At 34.6% G+C, this 21957-nt stretch overlaps 4 protein-coding genes across 11 annotated transcripts; 2 read left to right on the top strand and 2 right to left on the bottom strand.

Moving 5' to 3' along the window:
* The first annotated feature begins 2154 nt into the window (after positions 1-2154).
* Positions 2155-5732, top strand: LOC108569604 (rho GTPase-activating protein gacF-like). 3 transcript variants are annotated; one of them, XM_017931218.1, is made up of 3 exons: positions 2155-2406; positions 2579-2619; positions 3191-5732. In XM_017931218.1, the coding sequence occupies exons 2-3, from the start codon at positions 2587-2589 to the stop codon at positions 3632-3634; spliced, it is 477 nt and encodes a 158-aa protein (XP_017786707.1). In that variant the 5' UTR covers positions 2155-2406; positions 2579-2586; the 3' UTR covers positions 3635-5732. The 3 variants fall into 3 exon arrangements, with proteins under 3 accessions (XP_017786707.1, XP_017786705.1, XP_017786706.1); XM_017931216.1 differs by having other exon boundaries at positions 2155-2455; XM_017931217.1 differs by having other exon boundaries at positions 2155-2619.
* A 531-nt stretch (positions 5733-6263) lies between these two features.
* Positions 6264-6987, bottom strand: LOC108569607 (ribonuclease UK114). The gene is made up of 3 exons (XM_017931223.1): positions 6849-6987; positions 6521-6750; positions 6264-6467 (listed from the first exon to the last, which is right to left on the bottom strand). Exons 1-3 carry the CDS (start codon positions 6911-6913, stop codon positions 6343-6345), a joined length of 420 nt encoding a protein of 139 aa, XP_017786712.1. The 5' UTR covers positions 6914-6987; the 3' UTR covers positions 6264-6342.
* Positions 6988-7695: 708 nt separating this feature from the next.
* LOC108569631 (uncharacterized protein ZC262.2) lies at positions 7696-13299 on the bottom strand. 6 transcript variants are annotated; one of them, XM_017931259.1, is made up of 5 exons: positions 13123-13299; positions 12801-12896; positions 10833-11409; positions 10473-10769; positions 10029-10413 (listed from the first exon to the last, which is right to left on the bottom strand). In XM_017931259.1, the coding sequence occupies exons 1-5, from the start codon at positions 13189-13191 to the stop codon at positions 10211-10213; spliced, it is 1242 nt and encodes a 413-aa protein (XP_017786748.1). In that variant the 5' UTR covers positions 13192-13299; the 3' UTR covers positions 10029-10210. The 6 variants fall into 6 exon arrangements, with proteins under 6 accessions (XP_017786747.1, XP_017786746.1, XP_017786745.1 ...); XM_017931260.1 differs by having other exon boundaries at positions 10833-11385; XM_017931258.1 differs by lacking the exons at positions 10029-10413; positions 10473-10769; positions 10833-11409 and adding an exon at positions 7696-9209 and having other exon boundaries at positions 12801-12918; positions 13123-13204.
* A 3055-nt stretch (positions 13300-16354) lies between these two features.
* Positions 16355-21869, top strand: LOC108569633 (cytosolic 10-formyltetrahydrofolate dehydrogenase). The gene is made up of 9 exons (XM_017931261.1): positions 16355-16472; positions 18618-18780; positions 18852-19625; positions 19685-19865; positions 19923-20537; positions 20597-20790; positions 20847-21040; positions 21100-21470; positions 21533-21869. The coding sequence occupies exons 1-9, from the start codon at positions 16461-16463 to the stop codon at positions 21786-21788; spliced, it is 2760 nt and encodes a 919-aa protein (XP_017786750.1). The 5' UTR covers positions 16355-16460; the 3' UTR covers positions 21789-21869.
* Positions 21870-21957: the final 88 nt, after the last annotated feature.

Genomic DNA, 21957 nt, shown 5'->3' with positions numbered 1-21957 from the left:
AAACTGGGTGGTAAATGTGTAGCGGTGGTCTAGGTCTCTCGAAGCCTCTCTCTTATTTGGAAATTGATGAAGAAGAAAAAAAAATGGAAACTCTCAAATTAAATGTATTAATGTTATCTTCTATATACATATATATATTTTTATGTGACAAACCCTCGAACCGCCTCCCATCTTCATTCACCAGCAATGGACGAAACCCTAATATTATGTATATGTAGTATATACTAAATGCTCTCTTAGAATATTATTCTTTCTGTTCCATAACATATATATATATATTATATATATACACACTTTCATACACTTGGTGTGCAGTCCCGACTTTTACAAATATGAAAGAATAAGTACTTGATGCATGTCTACTGCCTTTCTCTTTATATATATATATATTATAAATTGACGTTAACAAATGTTTGTTTCTTCTCCTTTCAATTAAATTCTTTCAATTATTGTTTTTCTTTTTAAATTATATATTATACTATAAATGTTCTGAAATACTGCCAAAAAAATCGTAGCAATGTGTTTCTTTACATATATATATATATATAAATATATTTTGTGTATATTATTATTATTTAAATAGCGCACTTGAAAGGATTTAATTTGATAGTGACAAATGTGGAAAATATCAATTATCTTTATAACAAACAGCACAATATATATACATAATAGGATATATTTTGTAAAACGTTTCTACATAGTGTTCGATATTTGATATTTTTTTGTTTTAAAGTTTCGTTTTTGTTTCTTTGTTCACCAGTTTGATGTACTCTCTTTTTTTGTTTCTTCGTTTTTTTACTTATTTTTGTCTCTTTTTTTTTCAAATTTTCACGTCCTAAGTTTGTATTTGTTGTTTACGTGGCAGATTATAGGAATTCACCTTGTCTTAATTACATCTTTATATATTCTATACGTGCATTGCGTAATGTATTTAAATGTATTTCTTGATATACCATAAGGTTGTCTTTAATGCGAGTATTTAATTAAAATAAATTGATGTTATTTTCATCCTAACAAGGAATCGTGATTGGGATACAACACTTACACACACTCATTGTTTTTCATTTTTTTTTGGAATGTCGCTGAAGGAAGCCGCAGAGATCCTAAACTATTTTTTTTCCTATATTAATGTTTATAAAATATATAGTTAATCATTTCAGATACATTTTATTTGAATGCATCTTCTCCATCCTCACACAATCCATCCAAATCTTGTGGAATTTCATAAGATTAACTTGTAGTTGAGTAATTTCTCTCTCTCTCCTGGTTTCTGTTTAGTGTATACTAAACAGTTTATTATTAGCTAATCGAAGCTGTACCTTTTGGAGCGAATCAATTCGAAATTTGCCAAGGACAAACATCTATTTCTTACTTCAAAAAAGTTTTGATCGGTATACTTCGTGTTCGTCGTAAATACACGAACGTTTTGCTCTTTGCATATTAACCAATCACGATAGAGCTATTAGTCTCGAGTGTTTTTTTTAAAACTGTATTGATGATTAATATATTTGTTGTTTCCTATCGAAGGAGTTTGTATAATCAATATTGTATTATCGTTAGGCAACCCATATTCCGTGAGTTAATTTAAATCAACTTTGATGTCCTGTTGCTATTGACGACAGGGTAAAGATTGCTAGATTTCAATGAAATTCTACTGCAAGTAGTAGCAAAAAATTCAAGTTTTATAGCAGGATAACTTTTATTGCCTGAAAGGAGAATATTTTAATATCCTTTCCATTACCACTAATGTTCTTTTTATTATAATTAATTCTGTGAGGATTTGAAAATGAGAAAATTGTTTCACTATTGAAGTAACGGGTCTATATCGCAAGCCCGACAACCGAAAGACCGAAATCCCGACTGTATCAGGATCTCGACAACCATAATCCCGACTATATCAAAATCTCGACTACCATAAAAATGTTATTGTAGAAATTTATAATAATAAAAGACACTGTCGGGATTTCGATATAGTCAGGATTTTGAGCCAGCCGGAATTTCGATACACTCGGGATTTCCGTTGTAGGGCTTGCGATTGTCACCGTGAAGTAACATAGCTTACTACAATATCCGCTCTAAGTTAATATTGAAAATATTTCTTGCATTTGATGAAGTTTCATTTATTTGTTTGAAAATTAATGTACTAAAACAAAACATTATGAAAGTATAGTCACGTATCTAAACAGTTGAACGGAGGAATTAATGCGGAAATACGTGTGCAACTCAATCGTATTGGGATCACGGAAGCGCCGGTGATTACGCACCGGAATATTCATGGGGGCGTCGCGACGACCACCGCCTCCGACGTTTTCCTAATCAATCGATGCTGCCGCCAACGAATGCCAACCTAAAACGTACGCTTTTCCTGACAGATGCCGCCGTTATAGATTTTTTTTGTTTATTCGAGTGAGTGCTTTATTTATACATCTAATAAAGGATACCGGTGAAAAAAAAGGTATCGAACTTCCTGAAATTATCCCCGCCCATCCGCTTCCTCGCCGGAAGTGCAAACTCAATCGATTTCCGTTTTTTTTTTTTGCAATAATTTTTTTTTAATAATTTTCTTGCGTTCCCGCAGCGACGACAATGGAAGAGACCGTGGAAAATTTGGAAAAACAGGTACTGTTGAAAAAATTGCATTTCCTTGATAAGTATCATCATTAATTTGATTATTATTTTTTTGGTTATTTGAATAATTCAAAATGGACATGATTTTTGTTTTGCACACTTCAATTGTTTTGAAGTTATATGATTATTAAACCAACACCCTAAATCGATTTATTTCTTAAAAAAAAACAATGAAAAAGACATTAAAATATTATAATACCAACACAATTAATTGATTTTGAAACGACGTATTTCATTTAAATATTCTGGAAAACAATCGTAATTTCTTTGTCAAAGTATATAAAATGTATGTTTACTAAATTTTTGAGTTTTTAATAAAAATACATATGAAGTTCAATAACAACAATTTATAAAACAATTAACTATGTTGCTAGGTAACTAAGTCAATAATAATATGAAAAAGAAGTAGTATTAACTTATAAAGTTATGAAATGAAAAGAGTTTTAAAAGTCTTAAAATATATAATATTTTTAATTGTTAATGATGTAAATATACTTTATCCTTTATTTGATTGATGATGATCGAACGATGAATTTGAATAATTGCGTTATTTTTGTTTTAGATGGAGAAGGCTGGCGAGAAATTGGACAATTTAGCTTTGCAGGTGGGAAACATAGAGTCGGAGATATTCGCAGAAGAGGGCAACCAAATAGAGGTGTTCTCGCTGTTGAAGTCGGTTAACGAGGTGAAGAACAACTACCAGAATCTGCGGAAAGAGTTGTCCGACGTGCAGGATCTGCAAAAGCAGGTGAGCAGCTCGCTGCAGGTGCAAATCCGGATGATGCAGAGCAAATTCAATACCCTGAAAACGCTGATCACGACGAACGCCACGCAGAAGCGGCAAACGACGGAGGTGCCCAACCTGCTGATGGACGTGCAACACCACCACCACCATCATCATCAACAACAACAACATCACCACAAGTACAATGCGAGTTCGAACGTGGAGCTGGAGAGTCAGTACGATGACGGCGACGGGGAAGATGATGATGACGATGACTACTAGATAAGTGCCAGTAAGCTTTACCAATAGTCAACGGCAACTGAAACCTCTAAGGATCGAGCCTTCGTTGTCGAATTCTATTTCTTTTTCATTATTAGTGCGCTTAGATCAAACATAACTTACGACAGTCGTTCTTTTTTGCAAAGCAAAACAAAAAACAAGACAACTGCGATTTTAGCGTTCGTTTCGTTACTTTTTCGTTAGTTACATATTTTTATTTAACGATCAAGTGTGTACGAAGACTTGTTTCATTTGATTTTTGTAAACCGTTTTTGTTTTTGTTTGTATTTTTGCGAAATGCGCGGCGCTCTACGCCATTGTCAACATATATTTTTTCTAATTGAATCGGAGAGGAGAGTTTGTTTCAAATACGAGAAACTAAATTGGGAACCAAAGTGGAATCAATCCAAAGAAAATTAACAATTTTATTTATTTGTTTTTATGTAATGTTACGATATTTAAATGTTTTATGCATGCGGAATGAAGGCTTCCTTTTCCTTTTTTGTTTTTCTTCTCTATGTTCGAATTTGTCACTGTGATTGGTGTTTATTGTTTTTATCATTTCTTCCATTGTTTTCGTCTCGTTTCGTCTATGTTGATTGTTGATCACAATATAAATATATATAAAAATTATAAATATATTTAAAAGAGATGATTAGTGCAAGTACTTGAATGCATATATATATCTTTGTCACGCATTTCTTAGACTCTTAGGCACCTAAGACTAATATTGATATTAATAGAGCAATTGCATGCATGCGACTACTAAATTAACGTGTTAAACACACCTCAATGGTAACGGAAACCTATTAATCAACTACTACGACTTCTATATTAAGTCTTACTACACTCGTATATCAACTTAAAGAATATTTGGACTTGCGAGAGACCGGACGGCGATGATAATAAAGGCACGATCGTGATGACCTCTCCATCGGCTCGTTTTCTGCATGTTCTTAGAATCAAAGTCAATTTGTACACGAGACTAAGCCGATTAGTGCAATATATTTAGCATTTAAGGATGTACAATTTATTTATCTGGTTTATTTATCATTGATGATTATTTTATAATTTTTGTATTCTGAGAGCAGAAAATAAGTGATGGAAAATATCGGGACAGACTATTTTTTTTAAATTCATCAAATATTCCCATTGTTGGACAACATCGACGCATTTCCATTGAATACTCTTCTTTAAGACTGATAATTACTTTAAGGAATTTGAAGACACTAAAGAGGAATTGAGCTTACGCTTCGAGAATAAGTGTGAACTAATTGAAGTCCTGACTTCAAAAATAATGTATCATTGATTTTATTTAATCTTTAGTTGTATAAGCAACTTTTTCTCACGAATATAAACAATTTGAAAATAATGGAATTGATGCTAAATTTCCAAGATTAATTTAACACACTTAAAAACATTGAAATTAAAGTGAAAATGTGTCGAAATGAAAAGACTAATGACATTATTAAGTAATGTTATATCAAAAGAGTGATAGGGTTGAATTATATTTGATATTTTGTATAAAGGAAATGCGTTTGTAGGACAACAATGGGAATTCTTTTGATCGCGAACTGAAGGACAGATGTGTATATTTTTAATAAACGAAATTAAATTGTTGGAATAATATATGAAAAAAGATAGAAAAAAGAATAAGGAGAAGGAGAGTATTAGATATTTGTACCTGAATTTTTTGATGGAAATAATTTTGTGTATATAGATATGTTATGGAAGCGAGTACGTAAAATGTGTTAGACAAAAATGAAATTTCTTCTTCCGGAAGCTGACAACGTCTTCGTTTAGTGCACTTCAACTCGCAAATGGGACTACTTGCTAAAATTGATATCAACGTTATTTCAAGATTTATTTTACAATTATCATATAGAAGAGGGACTTGTGATGATGAGAGAGGGGCGAGAAATTTTTCGACAATATTTTTAAGCTAAGTAAATTTACAAACAAACTAAGGAAGAAAAAAGTACGCGTATTTTAAAATTTTAAAAATCATACAGCTCAGTATTATCAAATGAGTTTAGATTCGTTTTTAATTCCAATTTATACACTATTTTTCACTTATTTATTATTATTATTTTTTATATAGATTGCAACCACGATTGAAATCGAAAAGATATTCACTGTTAGTTAAATTATTACTCACATTGTGCATGTGATTAAAACAATTGAACCACTATTATTTGAGAATGTTCAATATCTTTTAATTTCTTATGTTTTTTTTTTGTTGAACACACGATATTTTGATTTATATTCTCTTTTTTGTTTTGTACGTTTTACGACGGTTTTCATAGTGACACACTTTTGCTCAACTATCTTAAATATGAATATCTATCTGAACTAATAATAATGGAAACAATAACTTTTTAGCACAATATATATGATAATTATACATATTACACTATATATTTATAGATAAATTATATATATATCAAGAATTATATATCAAGGAATTAATAAAGTTACTCATTAAGGGAATGACTAATTTGACAGGATAATGATGGGAAACGTGCGATATTTTTTTTTGTAGCACATATCTTGTATAACTAGGGCACCTTATTGTAATGGATTTGAAATATTTGTAATAATGTTAACATGTTGAATGAAATTAAATAAAAAGTATTTACAAACAACCGTCTAAATCTTTATATTATTCCATAATTATATACATTGACTATTATTCCTTGTTGCCTATTTTTTTACAATTTTGGCGTGACAGTTTCAACTTCTCCGGTGCAAGCGATGACCTCGATTTCGACGGTGGCGCCCAACGGCAATTTTCCTACTTGATAGGTCGACCTGGCTGGGAAATCCTTGGTGAAGACTGCAAAAAACTGAAGATCAGCGAACGAATCTTTCGAACGATTTGGAACTTACATTCTTTGTAGACGTCGTTGACGGCTGGGAAGTCGTTGATGTCGTTCAAGAAGATGGTGCTCTTCACGACGTTGGCGTAGGATGAACCTGCAGCCTCCAAGATGTGTCCCAAGTTCTTCAAACCTTGCTTAGCCTCTTCGGCGGCGCCTCCCTTGACCAGTTTGTTGGTATCTTTGTCCATTCCCAATACACCGGACACGTAGACCATCCTGTCCACGACAACCGCTTGGCTGAAACAAGTTTTGTTATTGTTTCATTGTTTTTCTTTTTGTTAATGAAAATGTCGAGTAAATTATATCTATCGAGTTATTATTATTCAGTGCATTACTTGTAGGGCGCCACCGGTTTCGGGGCTTTGGCGGTGCTGATGATCTTCCTGATTACCTTAGACATCTTCGGGATGGCGAATTGAAACTGATCGAACGAAACGTCCTGCAAGCTGGTAGAAATTCGGAGCGCAATAGAATATTATGTAACAAAGTTCATCCGAGACGCGATTCAATCGAAAGCCTTGAACTCGCGCTATCTCCCCTAAACAAATATTGTGTACTACATTTCCCAAAATGATTAAACGCGATCGACCGCCAAATTGCATAAGATATTTGACAACTAAATTGACCACTACAGCTAATTTATCAAAAAAAAAAACAATACATTTTGTAAATTGTAATATATAAGAATATTCTAGCAAAATACACGATATCTTTAATATAAATAAAACGAAATAACAATTCTACACTTTAGTATAGAACTAAGTTAAAGAAAATCTTTGCAAATTATAAAATTTGAATATTTTTATTAACGTTAGCCTGTTGTAATTGTAGCAAATTCAAGTATTATTAATCCTATCAGGCGAAATATTACATTTATTAATTGATAAACAATTTTCAAACTTTTTATTAATATTTTTGGTCATTAGATGGCGCTTGAAATATATGCTATTCAAAGACAGTGACGGACTTGGCCACTTTGGATCGCAACAATATTTAATTTTTTGCGACGTAAAAGCAACACAAAATAGGATATAATTGTTCGCTATTGTACGTGTTAATTGCTCGTCAAGGATATAAGGTAAAGATATTAAAAAATAAAATTATGAATTGTTTAATCATGTTTGATTGAAACTAGTAAATATATTTTATTATAATTTACATAAACAAGTATAAAATAGACATTTAGTTTTACATTCGTTTTAAATATATGAAGTTTACAACAATCTTAGGTCTTAAATCCAGTACTTAAATTCGTATGATGCGACTATTCTATATGCACGATTAATATCAGTTTTGTACATATGTTACAATAAACATTTAGTGTAGAGTATTTGTTCCTACTATTTCGAACTGTAGTAGTATCTAACGATGGTCTCCTTATCAAAGTTCTCATTGGTGAAGCCGGTTGGATTGGATATGTGCGAGTTGTAGACCTGCGAATGCCTCTTCAAATCCATGCAAGTAACTGGAGCGTACTTGAAGTACATGGCCAGTTCCGAGTCTAGATTGAATATTTGGTTGGTCTCACCGTTGTTTATGTCGTTGATAGCAATTAAGGACTGGAAACCCACGTTGTTGATAAAAACCTCGTCCAATTTCTCGATGATGATGCTCCCTTTGCCACCTCTCACTCTTCGCACGTACTCCTCAAATATCTTCAGATATTTAATGGAAGACTCGAGCGGAACGATACCCGCCTGCAGCATAGACATTACTTTCGGAACGAACTTGTAATTGGTTTCGACGAAAGTCGTCTGTTCTCTCAACTGAGGCCTTTCCAGCAAACGTCTGCACTCGGAGATTAACGAAGTAGTTTCCGAGAACTCGTGAATTATTTCCGTGACCTCCTGATGGTACTTGGCGTGAAACAAAGCGGCCTCCATCCAAGTATCCCATCTGCATTTTACCACTTGCGGCGGCTGCGATAAATGCGGTAACTTTTCTTTGAACGTCTCCAGCCTCAGGGGAGATTCGTAAAATATGTTTTCAAAGTTCGTAATGAAACGAGTCAGGGCCGGCACTTGCTCGCTGATTTCCTCCGCCACCTGATTCAGACCGTTCAGCATGCATGTGACGTGGATGAGATTTTTGTACATTGTCTTCAAATACTGGCCGGCCTTCACCATGTGGCGGCTCGAGTTGGATACCAGCAGTAGAACCTTATCCGCCGGGACCTTCTCGGGTAGGAAGAAGTTACTCAGAGTTGTGCTTATGAAGTTGGAAACTGTTAGGTAGTCCGACTGGCTTAGTTCCTTGATGGTGATCAGGTATTGCTTTCCCTTGCAGTCAGTCTTCAGGATGCCCAAGCTTATGCTCCCTATGTAACGCCCAGCCTTGTCCGCGGTTTCGTCGATGATCACGTAGAAATAGTTAGTTCCAACGGATTCCTTAATCTCGGTCATGACATTACTATAGATATCCTCTAAATACACCTTCCGCATGATGCTCTCTTCAGGTATGCATTTCTTGCAGTACTTTTCGAGGAATTGCTTGAAAGAGGAATTGTCGAGATTCTGCAAGGGGATGTTGCTGGTTAGAAGCGATTTACATAAATCGTACTTGAACGAATCGTTGGTAGCGGAAGTTGTAGGCGACAACGGTGGATCCTCCTTCGCTTTCAATTTTGCTTTGGGTTTTTCATTCTTCTTGTGGTTATTAATGTGCGAGATCACTTGATTCTTTGTTTTGCATGGAATCTGCAACAATATTGAAAATTACATATAATCTCGCAGGCCATTGTACACTACTCACTTTTTTTATGTTATCAACAATAAATAAGCATCAAGCTATAATAATAAAATGTGAAAATTTCAAATAAATTCAGAAGCGCCCTCTGGATACAACCACTAACATATGTATTGATCGTAAACAGTGGCGTGGTAGTTACATAAATAATTTGAAGGAATAGTATCGAGTTATCTCGCTTCACTAGCGGGAATTGTAATAACAAAAGTACAATCAAGTAACAATACACAATTACATTGATAAACCGAATGAATCGTACGAATGCTATTCTACAAAGGCAAATAAAAGTATTAAAAAAAAACAAGCAAATATTTTTTTTTTTTCGATTTCCGCCCTGTATAATAGAGAAATAGCAAAATCCAGATAATGAATGAAACAATGCCGTCAGTTAGATAGAGACTGCCATAAAACTTAAGAAATTAAACCGTGTGTAACCGTTGCCAGGGACTCACCGCCTTCTTGCAGGGAACACAGAATATGATGTCGCCGTCCATTTGGAAGTCGGGAAAATCCTTTATCCACCATGCGAGCGATTTCAGAGAGCACTCCTTCGGCATTTTGTCTAACGTAGATTACAAATTTATAGCAAACCGTGTTTGTTGTTGCTGCGATTTATTATCCAAAACAATCGATGATTGTAAAACAACTGCATTTTGTGTATACCGAGGGCGCTGCTGATCAATAATGTCAAACTTTCAACTTTTTTGACAACATGTATAATTCAAAGGGGGGATGGATTTCGCGTATTCATCAATACGACGGAAAGAAGTGAACGATCATATTTGCTCATAAACAAATTTTATTTACAGTAAATGTATCCATTATTTTTGGATATACACAGAAATCGAATATCTATGGTTCTGTGAATAGAGAATATCAATTGCGTCGCCAAATGTCGAAAGCGTTTAAAATTATTTGAAATAAATATATTACGTAAACTAAATTATTTTCATTATCTTTGATAACTGCCGAAGCCCAATCCGACACCACGCATCGTGTGCGTCGCAGTTCTGGCTACTTCGTACTGCTGCTCCATGGTATGGAAGAGCTCTTCCTGCTTCTTGACCATGTCTGTTGGCTTCGCACCATTGCTGCCGTTTCCTCCAGCCGGCTCTCTAATTCCCATTAAACGTTTAAATTTGCTCGCTTGCTTCCCTAAAATATATATTGATACGTGCAATTATCCGCTAGACTAGACTTAATAAAGCAATTACCATCTTGATCTTGGGCGAAAATCGTTGTCTCCCAAACTTTGCCAGTCTTTGAGCCCGAACCCGACGATGCAATACTATTGAAGGTTGTAGATGTAGCAGGATTTGGTGATGATTTTCTTTCAGGCTCAGCTGGTTTCTTCTGCCACAATTGCTTCCTCTTCTCCATTTGTTCGCGAAGCCGTCCGGTCACTCCTGGGATGAAAAATTTACTTTCAGACATTACATGGGGTTCAGTTGCAGGTTGTTGTTGCGGCACAATCTTTTCCACCACCTCTTCCGGTACTTTCAAATCGATGCCTAAAATTTTAGTGAATAGTTAATACTCCGTGTTTCAATTAGCGACGCAGTCGAGTAACTGACCCATTTTCTCGAGACTCGCCAATTTGGCGGCTTTATCAAATCTCTTTGCAGCAGGATACTTCTTTTCCCTGCTCGAGCTTCGACGTGATCGTTTCGATGTTGGCGATTTATTCCTGTACTTCTCGCGGCTGTTGGATCTCCTCCACCTCCTGTCATCCCGGTATTTATCCCTGCGATACTTGGTATCTCGCCGTTCGTCCTCTCTGTCTTTACCTCTATTCTTCCTTTCGTCATCCTTGTCCCTGTCACGACGATCATCATCCCTTTCCCTGTCACGTCGATCGTCCTCCCTGTCCCTGTCACGACGATCATCATCTCTATCGCGTCTCTCCTCACGTTCCCTGCGATCTTCCCTATCTCTACGATCGTCACGATCCCTGCGATCTTCTCTGTCTCTTCTCCTCCTCTGATCGTCATCGCCACGATCTGTTTCTCTTGTGCTCCGACTGTATTTCGGGCTCGTCCTGAACCTCCTCTCCCTTTCTGCATCTCTGGAGGTACGTCTCTCTGAGGACTTTGAGCGATGCCGACTACGCATAGATCCGTCCGATTCCTGCAGAAAAAGGTTGCCTCTTACCTATATGCAAAATACACATCAGATATTTTCTATTTAACATTCGAAAGGTATTAGTTATTATTAATAATTTAATATATATATATGAAAATAATAATAAATATACATCGAAGAATTCGGTATTTCATAATATGCGAATTCTACGATAAAAAAAAATATAAAATTTAACATGAACAAATGTGTTAATTACTTATCCTCTATAGTACTAAAAATTACTCTAGATTAAATAAAATAATAACCAATTCAGTATTTACCCACTGTTACATATAAAGTCTGTGTTACTGACCAGTCAAATCTTGATCCCAAAAATCATAATTGAAAATAAATAAAATAGAAATTAAAAGTAGTGGAAAATTTTGAGACTGTTTTCTTTAATATATATAATAGTTTTCAAATAATCCATTTGTTCTTTTTATCGTGAATTGCAATTGTTTAAAAACTCTGTTTCCCTCGTGTGTGCAAATACTCACCAGATGTGATCCCAAAAGCACCTCCAAAACATCGTGGATGAAACGACGTGTGTGTGAGACCACCTCATTATTTCTTTATCATATATTAACAGATAGAGTTAATATCATACGAATAAAACGAGAATTTTAATTAAAAAAATGAATAATAAAGTAATATGATTGTTTATACATGTGTGTGTGTTTATTACCTTAACCTGATTTAAAAATTAAAATCGAAAATGTTGGTAAACACAAGAAAATTATGTATAAATATAAATAATAATAAAACCAACCATAAATAGTTATATATGCACATACATTTTTAGGTAACTGAACAGGTTTCATAATAATTAAATTGACATGATAGAAAAGGTTTCACAGAAATAGTAATGTTGCAGTTATTTTCAATATATGCCTATACATTTCCAAATAATATTAAGTATCCTTTAAGAGTGTGACAAACAAACGTGTTTTTTCTTTATTTCTTTGTTAAATAAGATGGGAAAGTACTTGTTTTTTTTTTAAATTGAAAATTAAATGTAATGACTTACTTTAAAAGTACTTTACTTTAGGCATCTTCCAAAAGGATCCTTCGATGTTGGTAATGCTTTGTACTAGACACAAGACATTGGCTGAAGTAGTGACAAGCAAATTTGCTGTAATCATTATGAAGTATGAAGAATTACCCAATTCACAAACACACACATAAAATTATCACCAGCATCAAAATGTTTTTGTACTTAATGAAACCACTAGTAATGTCACAAGATGTAAATCAATCAAATATTATGAAACCCCACAATCATACCAAAAAATATATGAAATAACAAGAAAACCTACAAGTCTCCCATAAATAATAATAATAATAAAAAATAAATATAAAACATAAAATAAGACTAAAGATAAACTAGTTAAGAAGCAAGAGAGATAAAAGGGATAATATACCTCACTCAATTCCATTCCAACATTATCATAGTTCGTGTCCACAGTCTTTGGTGCAATCGAGGTGGATGCTGCAGCCACATTTCTATCTTCATTTTCCTGTCAAGTTACGATGATCATACTATAGCATTCATCAAACATTTGCATTAATAAGTGTTTGGAATACCAATAAACATGAAATTATTTTGTTGTCGCGATTTGTATCATAAGTTGACATGTGGGTGTAAATAAATAGTGTTTGTTGATTCTATTATATGGAGCGAGTCGCCATTATATAATGTGGATGCGTTGAGAGGAGGAAATAGAAGATGTTTGATGAACTTACGGAATTGTTGGTTTTCGGTGATTCCTCTTCGCAATCGTCGTCGCTTCCGTAATTCGCCAACTTATCCATGATCTCCTTTCGCTACGTATTCACGATCTTTCTATTATTTAAATAACAGCATTAACAAAAAAAAAGGGTGCAATGAATTTGACACTTCCAGCGAGACTGTAAATAATGATGAACGAGCGACCTCTATGGTGGCAGATCATATTATGCAGTAGTTCAAATAAACCAATATATTTTTAAGTTTTAAATATTTACAAATAATATCTTTACACAATATAAAACTTTAAATAAAGTTTTTAATATTTATAATATAAATATTATCTGGTACGTAAATTTTGAGTATTTTTTATGAACTTAATACACTGAACAAGAGGTGGCAGCATATTCGCAAATTCAACTTTTTTGAGCGTTAATTTTTGATTACTTAATTTTTGAACGCAAATTACAGACAAATAGATAAAACCACAGCAATATTTGAATACACGTTGCATTCCACAAATATCCAACTTTCATATAAATATTTTGGATCCATTCTTTCTGTTACAGTTTCTGAGAAAATCACTAAAATTTTTTCCAGCGTTAATTTTACTTAACATCATTTGCAAATGGATGAAACCACAGAAATAACACGCGTTCAATTCCTCAAATATTCCACTTTCATTTGCTTGGTTTGGATCTATTATATTTATTAAAATTTATGAGAAAATTACACACGAGACACACGAGCGTTAATTTTTCATTAATTCATTTGCAAATTATAAACATGTGATTGAAACTACAGCAATATATGAATACACGTTGCATTCCAGAAATATCCAACTTTCATATGCATCTTTTGGATCCTTTATATTTATTATAGTTTCTGATAAAATTACTGAAATATAAAGACACCAGCGTTAATTTTTCATTTCTTATATTTTGAAGTCGAATTAGAATCAGGTATCATTACGTTATTTTTAAATGCATATTTCAGCCAAATAGATGATACCACAGTATAGTATATAAGGAAATCACTAAAATGTCTAATCAATCAAAAACATGTTGTCTAATCAAGCAACATACATTTGTTTTTCTGTATATTTAATTTGGGAAATTTCGCAAGCGACTCGATTCCTGTTATCAATGATGTTTTTCGAAAGACACTTCGGGTGGTTTGCATTGTGTGTGTATGGGTATGTGACATTCACGTGAAAGTGAACGAAATGACCTGATGATATTGGATAAGGCTCGAAACACGCGACGAACCAAACATAAAAATCACGAGAAGAGAACCTATTATTTTGTAATGATTTTTTTTTTGCAACGATAACATTTCGTTGCGCAACACCTTTCATCATATTCCATTGACTTCGCATGCAACTTATAAACAAAAACACATTTTATTTCCATATCCGTTGCTATGTACTTCCACCATAACGTTTAGATAATTAATCAAATTACAGGTTTCAATTAGTAAATAAAATAATCAAAATTGGTTTCTTTATATATACAGTGGAACCTCGCTTAACGAGCACCTCGCATAACGAGCATTTCGTTTAACGAGCAAAATAAATTGTAAGAAAAATGACTCGTGATGAAGAGAAGAGAAGTCCCAGATTGCGCGCCTGTTACATCATTTTTAAAACTTGTACACATATTATGTGTATCTTTGAATATTTTTCACTACACGAGTAAAAATCCGGAAATTTTGACACGGATTAAACTCGTTAAGCGCACTGTATATATAAAGAAACCAATTTTGATTGCACGTTCTTTAAGAACGTAAATATAGTACAAGATATCCAAATACGCATCTAACTGTACTGTAATTTCATATTATATTATATGTTGAACTCGAATACATCAAGCGTAAATCCTGAAGAAAGAACGATCTAAATTTAAACACAATAATTATTGCATTCATCGCGCAACCTCATAATCTTGTTTACTCGAAACGTATCATAATTCTATGCTTGAAACACAAACGGGATGTCTTTCCTTGCACGACTTAATATGCAACAAGTTTCACTAGTACAATAATGTTTACAGCAGCGTTTTTCAACCATATTTCTTTGTAGTTGTACAGCAATTGGGAGCATTTCACCAATTCCTCACTTTGACACAAGATGACAGGTGTCATAATATTTGGTTGCTAACAGTTTTTCACTTGTTCCTCGCTTTGACTTTGTGGACAGCTGTCAATGTAACGCAATCCATAGGTCGAGAAACGCTGATTTACAGTATAAAAAAACGAAATGCTCTAAATACAATACGAATATCAGTTGTTTACGTTATTAAAAACCATGAAATGTTAGATAATAATAAATCATGTAACAGTACACTAGTTTAATAGAAAAAAAAACGCAAACAAATCTCTTTATGCGCTGCAAATGTAATTATTTTGAGTAACTTTACTCTTGTATCAGATAAAGAGAGAAACTAATCCCTAAGTAAGATAGGAATGGACGGATGATGAAAGATGTTTTCCTGTTTATTTCTTGATAATCATTGACGCAGAAGCTTACACAAAAAAATGGAATTATGTTAATGAACTGATGTTGTTAATTATTGGAAATTTGCAGAATCTCTTTGAAAAATTGAAGAATTCTTCTTGTTTTTTTTTTTTAATTTTGATGCATGCCTTATGCGGAAAGGTAAAATTGATGGATTGGAGTAGTCGAGGATTCGCTAAGGTCTACAAACAAAAAGTCACCGGTCGTCGCCCATGGTTGTGTAAACAAAAACACCGAGGGTTATCGGTCCGCATAATAATAATAATCATACAAAAACAAAAAAAAATAATAATGTGTATAATTGGACTCCTGATATCCAGTTATTTCCAGTTCAAGAAATTATACCACTGACCTTAAAGTCAGTGGTCGCGAGATATGTAGTAGCTGCGGTACACAGTGGATAATTACAAATCAATTATACATTCGTTCCGTTCAATTAAAACTTGCGAATGGGGAAAATTGAACGAAAAAGGTAAACGAATTGCGGCCAGAACACGTTTCCATGGATGGAGAGGAAACGCTCTAAGAAAAACTTGCATCGCGGTAAAAGTCTTCGGACGACTCGAATGTCTTGCGGTGCTGCGATTTTTCAGCGAAGAAGCTTTCGAAGACGTCGTCGCTATCTCTTGGCTCACACTGTATAACATACACACATGCATCTCGGATTCGTTTAATCGCGGCGCGATTAAAAGAATGGGAAAAGTCAAATGTTATAAAAGCTGAGTGAATATAAATACGTTGCAGGCGCATTTTGTCAATTCAATTTTACGATCTCATGGTGCACGGTTTAACACATACTTAAGACGAACTCTACAAGGCAAAGTCACTCACTTACTTAGGATGGGACAGAATGTAAGTCGATTCTTCGATATCTTCCATTATTGAACTCAAATCAATATTATTACAATATTAGAAATTACATTTAATTATTATGTTACAATTATTACTAATTTGAAGTATAGTGAAGAAGATATGAATTATTTTACAGTAAAATGACTAAAAAAATTTTGCTTTGATTTGATTATTGGTATATGGAAAATAAGGCTATGAGCTTTATTTGCAATAACTATATTAGAATTTTTATAATTTGTTAACTTTCCTATTTAGAAACTTTTATTTCCAAATTTTGTCCCATATTTCAGCCAAAAACCAAAGTTTTTCTTCCTAAATTTTACACTTTTTATAATCGTTTGGAAACAAATCCTAATAAAGATACTTTTAGCCCGAATAATTACTAATTTTGGACAAAATTAGAGTCAATAATTTTTTGCAAATTATTTATCATTTGAATAATTCTCGAAACAACATAAATTAATTTAGATATAGCTAAAATCAATATATTTTTTTATCTGAAATTATTAATGCAATGAAATGAATATGAAAAGTTCAGACGTTTTTTTGTAATTGTAATGATTAAAGTATTCAACAATTATGTAACATATTATTAAACTTGCTGTGTGAATTATAATTGGCATTAGAAAGGAAATGTTTTCAAATAATAGTTTTAAAAAAATGCATCAATAACGTTGTTACATAAGGTTATTAACTAGCCTCCACTTACAATTAGTTTCTTTTACAAGTATACTTTTTTCTTCTTTTTGACGTCCACTTGACATCAGACCTTGAAATTTACGTTTTGAAAACAAAATTTATTCATTAAAAGTTTGAAAAAAATATAAGTATTTCTTAAAGAAATTTATACACCACAATTTTCTTACAATTTACTTCGTTTGTGCTCTTTTATATTTTAATATAAAAATTGAATTTTAATAATTGTAAAAATACGTATATTCGTAATTGCAATTAATGAAATGCAAAGCATTTTCTAATGACTACGTTAAGTTTACTTTATTTAGAATCTAAGAATGAAAGGAACGTTCTTTGTAATTGCAAGTTTCTATACTACGAGAATTTACACTCTCGCACAATGCGCATTCATGTGCACTTGGCATGTCCTAAATAGCGTTCGCATGAAATGCCTATAACTGCAATTCTTATTTTTTACCATAATTGTTTTTACCATAAATGCAGTTTCGCAATAATTGCTTACACACGAACCAACAACAAACTATATGATTAACTTTCTCAAGGAATAAAAATTGATTTATAATGAATGAATTAACAACGTGTTAAATACAAACAATTATGTATAAAGATGATTAAAATTTTTATTATGTTTGTTTGTTTGTGTATTTGAATCGATCAATAAATTCGTGTTTATATTTATAATTACGAGATTACCGAGTGTTGTTATTTTCTTTTTCCAAACACTGATAAACTTTCCAAACACGCTTCGGCGGAATGATATAATATTAATAACGGGTCAATGGTCATTTCCATGCAAGAAAGATTTGAACACAAAATGATGCTGGAAATAGAAATCAAACGTAACAACGTGCATCAAATCAATTGCATGTGCAAATAATAGACAATTTACATGGCAACTCTATTAAGTTGTCAAGGAAATTGGTGAACTATTATCCGAAATAAAGTCCAGATTAGCGAAATCGCTTCTATTTGGTATTTTTACCTGTAGTACTAAGAAGTAGTAAATGTTACCAATAGAGAAACAACAAATATAACCAAAATCAAACAGTTGAAACCGTTAAAACTTGCTTACTTTTCTTTAGTATATAGAATTTAAATAGTTTCGAATTATTGTTTATTTTTTAAATGTCTGCATTTAAAACTACTGCCAACGTTAATATTCAATTTCTGGTAGGACTTCAATAAAAAAGCTTTTTTTTATGACTCTCCCTTCTTGATTTATTGCCCTTCAGGTCCAGAATTTAGTTTGCTGGTGAACAGTCTCGAGATAGGAGTTTTAATAACTTTTACATCTCATAGTGTATTTTAGTCGTTTCTTTTGCAATTACTATTATTGTAAGTGTTTTCCAACATAGATATAATATTTAAATAAGCGAAATCAATATTGGTATCAATATTATAGTAGTAAATATCTGTATAATGATGCTTAATTTTCTAACTTGTTTCTAGCAACAGCAGCATTGCGAGATGGAGGCGGAAAAGTCATTAAAGGTTGCTTTGATTGGTCAAAGTCAATTTGCCGCCGACGTTTTTGAAACCATCCAGGATCGTGGACACACCATCGTCGGTGTATTCACCGTTTTGGATAAAGGAAACAGAGAAGATCCATTAGGTAATAATTATACAATTTTAAATCGATTGAACTATAGTAAAAGTTTAATTTATTTCTGTTTTTTTTTTCAGCTAAAATTGCAAAAGAAAACGATGTCCCTGTCTTCAAGATAAAGTCATGGAGGAAGGCCGGAAAACCGCTTCCGGAAATCCTTGACATGTACATGTCCGTCAAAGCTGATCTTAACGTCCTCCCTTATTGCTCGCAATTCATCCCAATGGAAGTAATCAACCATCCCACTTATCACAGCATCTGCTACCATCCGTCCATTCTTCCGAGACACAGAGGTGCGAGTTCCATCAATTGGACACTCATCTCCGGCGACCGCGAGGCCGGTCTCTCACTCTTCTGGGCCGACGATGGTCTTGATACCGGCCCAATTCTCCTTCAAGAAAAGTGCACACTCGAAGAGGATGACACCGTGGATACCATCTATAATAGATTCTTGTATCCGGTTGGCGTTGAAGCCGTTGCGAAAGCCGTAGATATGGTAGCAGATGGCACCGCTCCGAGGATAACGCAAAACGAAGAATTCGCGACTTACGAAGCGATGTTGAACAAGCCGCATCTTCAACAGATTGACTGGACGAAAACCGGGAGAGAGCTGCACAATTTTATCAGAGGAATGGATTCTGTACCAGGGGCGAGTTGCAAGGTGCTTTTACCCGAAAGAGAAGATTACCAAGAAATCCTTTTGTTCGGTTCCTCCATGTGGACAGAAGCCAAACCGAACGGCGAAGAAATCAAAATTGAAAATGCTCCAAACGGTTTGGTCCATGAAGGAGGACTCATTCTAACAGGAAGCGACGGATCCATGGTCAACGTAAAGCGCATAAAAATTAACAGTAAGAAAGACAAGTCAATAATTCTATGCACATATTATTAAATCAAAATTATTTTATAGAAAAAGTAAAATTGGCTGCGGATATGAACAAACCTTCAGATCAAATAAAAATCGACTACACTGCAGAAGAATTAGTGTTCGTCGAGAATATCCGGACAATCTGGAACGCAATCCTCAATTTGGAAGTCGAAGATGAAACTGATTTCTTCGCGTGCGGCGCCGGTTCCATGGATGTCGTCAGGTTAGTTAAATATTAACGAATTGAAATTTGCTTAGATATTAATGCGATGCGTTTCAGACTGGTGGAGGAAGTTAAAGACTGCGTAAAGATAGATTTGGAAAACGAAACTGTTTTCATGTCACCGGAATTCATGGAGTTCTGCTCTGCAGTCGTGTTGAAACACAGGGGCGCTAACGAGGTCAAGCAGATCGTTTACAGACCGATAGAACTTGAAGTCAACAAACGTCATCTGAAGTTCCCATGCCAATTGTTCATCGACGGTGAATTCGTTGATGCCGAGGGTGGAAAGTCGATCCCAACCGTGAATCCCGCCAACGAAGAAGTCATCTGCCAAGTGCAGTTTGGATCGAAGAACGATGTTAACAAAGCCGTTGCTGCTGCCAAGAGGGCATTCGAGGACGGGGAATGGAGCAAAATCAGTGCAAGGGAGCGCGGAAATCTCCTTTACAGACTCGCCGATTTGATGCAGGAACACAAGGAGGAGTTGGCCACGCTAGAATCTATTGATTCCGGAGCGGTCTACACTTTGGCGCTGAAAACTCACGTCGGCATGTCCATCGAGACGTGGCGGTACTACGCAGGATGGTGCGACAAGATACAAGGAACTACAGTTCCAATCTCCGATGCTAGACCAAACAAGAACTTAACAATTACGAAGAAAGAACCAATTGGGTAGGAAACTCGATTGCGACGTGCTCTTTCAAATATTTACTAATAACTTCCGATTTTAGTGTATGCGGTTTGATCACCCCATGGAATTATCCCTTGATGATGCTTTCCTGGAAAATGGCTGCCTGCTTGGCAGCAGGAAACACTGTTGTAATCAAGCCCGCCCAAGTGAGTCCTTTGACCGCACTGAAATTCGCTGAATTAGCGGCGCTCGCCGGAATTCCTCCAGGTGTCATCAACGTTGTCCCCGGAACCGGTAAATATAAATTTAATTATATAAATATATTTACTACAATATATAATTGATTGAAGGATCTTTGACTGGAAACGCAATTTCCAATCATCCGGATGTCAGGAAACTTGGATTCACTGGAAGCACGGAAATCGGAAAAGTCATCATGAACTCTTGCGCCACCTCCAACTTGAAGAAAGTTTCACTGGAGTTGGGTGGCAAGTCACCTTTGGTTATATTCAGCGATTGCGATTTCGACAAGGCCGTGCGATTGGTAAAATTAAAATATCTTTTTTACGTTATATCACATTTACATTGTAATTTTTCTTTCAGGGAATGCAAAGCGTGTTCTTCAATAAAGGTGAAAATTGTATCGCAGCTGGCCGCATTTTCGTGGAGGCTTCCATCTACGATAAGTACGTCAAACGCGTCGTCAAAGAAACGAAAAAGATGAAGATCGGCGACCCGCTGGACAGGTCCGTGAGTCACGGTCCTCAGAACCATCTCGCCCATCTGCAGAAGCTTCTGGAATTCGTGCAGAAGGGTGTTGAGGATGGGGCGAAGCTGGAGTTGGGTGGTCGCAGGATGCAGAGGCCTGGATACTTCTTCGAACCCACAGTCTTCAGCAACGTCGAGGATCACATGTACATCGCCATCGAGGAATCTTTCGGACCTATCATGTGCATCAGCAAATTCCAAAATGGGTAAGAATATATACACGAAAACTGATTTCTTGACGACAATTAATATTTCCTTCTTATATTAGTGATTTTGATGGAGTGATCAAGAGGGCCAACGCCTCAGAATATGGCTTAGCTTCTGGCGTTTTCACCAAAGACCTGAGCAAGGCTATGCGCTTCGCTGAGAAAATCGAAGCTGGCACAGTCTTCGTAAACACGTACAACAAAACCGACGTCGCCGCTCCGTTCGGAGGCTTCAAACAATCCGGATTTGGCAAAGACTTGGGCCAAGAGGCTCTGAATGAATATCTGAAGACTAAATGCGTTACCATAGAATATTAACGAATTAGCTTCAAATATTAATTTTAATTATTTATACATATACAACAAAACTGATTACTTAATAAAACTACTTATTTTCAATTTTACACTATCATCTAATTAATATATCAACTACTCTTACCTTATTACTTAATAAGTAATTATTTTAAGTTTGTTGTAATTATAAGAA

This window comes from Nicrophorus vespilloides, unplaced genomic scaffold (genome assembly GCF_001412225.1).
Source record: "Nicrophorus vespilloides isolate i.1.1-1 unplaced genomic scaffold, Nicve_v1.0, whole genome shotgun sequence".
Lineage (NCBI taxonomy): Eukaryota > Metazoa > Arthropoda > Insecta > Coleoptera > Silphidae > Nicrophorus > Nicrophorus vespilloides.
This window is presented reverse-complemented; position numbering and strand designations above follow the sequence as displayed.

Bases quoted from the DNA above. Each gene is read 5' to 3' on its own strand.
- LOC108569604 (XM_017931218.1), top strand. From the start codon at position 2,587: ATGGAAGAGACCGTGGAAAATTTGGAAAAACAG. The intron at 2,620-3,190 runs GTACTGTTGAAA...TTTTTGTTTTAG, and splicing joins TGGAAAATTTGGAAAAACAG to ATGGAGAAGGCTGGCGAGAA.
- LOC108569607 (XM_017931223.1), bottom strand. From the start codon at position 6,913: ATGTCTAAGGTAATCAGGAAGATCATCAGCACCGCCAAAGCCCCGAAA. The intron at 6,751-6,848 runs GTAATGCACTGA...AACTTGTTTCAG, and splicing joins AAACCGGTGGCGCCCTACAA to CCAAGCGGTTGTCGTGGACA. The intron at 6,468-6,520 runs GTAAGTTCCAAA...AGTTTTTTGCAG, and splicing joins CAACGACGTCTACAAAGAAT to TCTTCACCAAGGATTTCCCA.
- LOC108569631 (XM_017931255.1), bottom strand. From the start codon at position 13,191: ATGGATAAGTTGGCGAATTACGGAAGCGACGACGATTGCGAAGAGGAA. The intron at 12,897-13,122 runs GTAAGTTCATCA...GTAACTTGACAG, and splicing joins CACCGAAAACCAACAATTCC to GAAAATGAAGATAGAAATGT. The intron at 9,210-12,800 runs GTATATTATCCC...ATATTGTTGCAG, and splicing joins TTGGAATGGAATTGAGTGAG to ATTCCATGCAAAACAAAGAA.
- LOC108569633 (XM_017931261.1), top strand. The intron at 20,791-20,846 runs GTAAATATAAAT...AATTGATTGAAG, and splicing joins CAACGTTGTCCCCGGAACCG to GATCTTTGACTGGAAACGCA. The intron at 21,471-21,532 runs GTAAGAATATAT...TTCTTATATTAG, and splicing joins ATCAGCAAATTCCAAAATGG to TGATTTTGATGGAGTGATCA.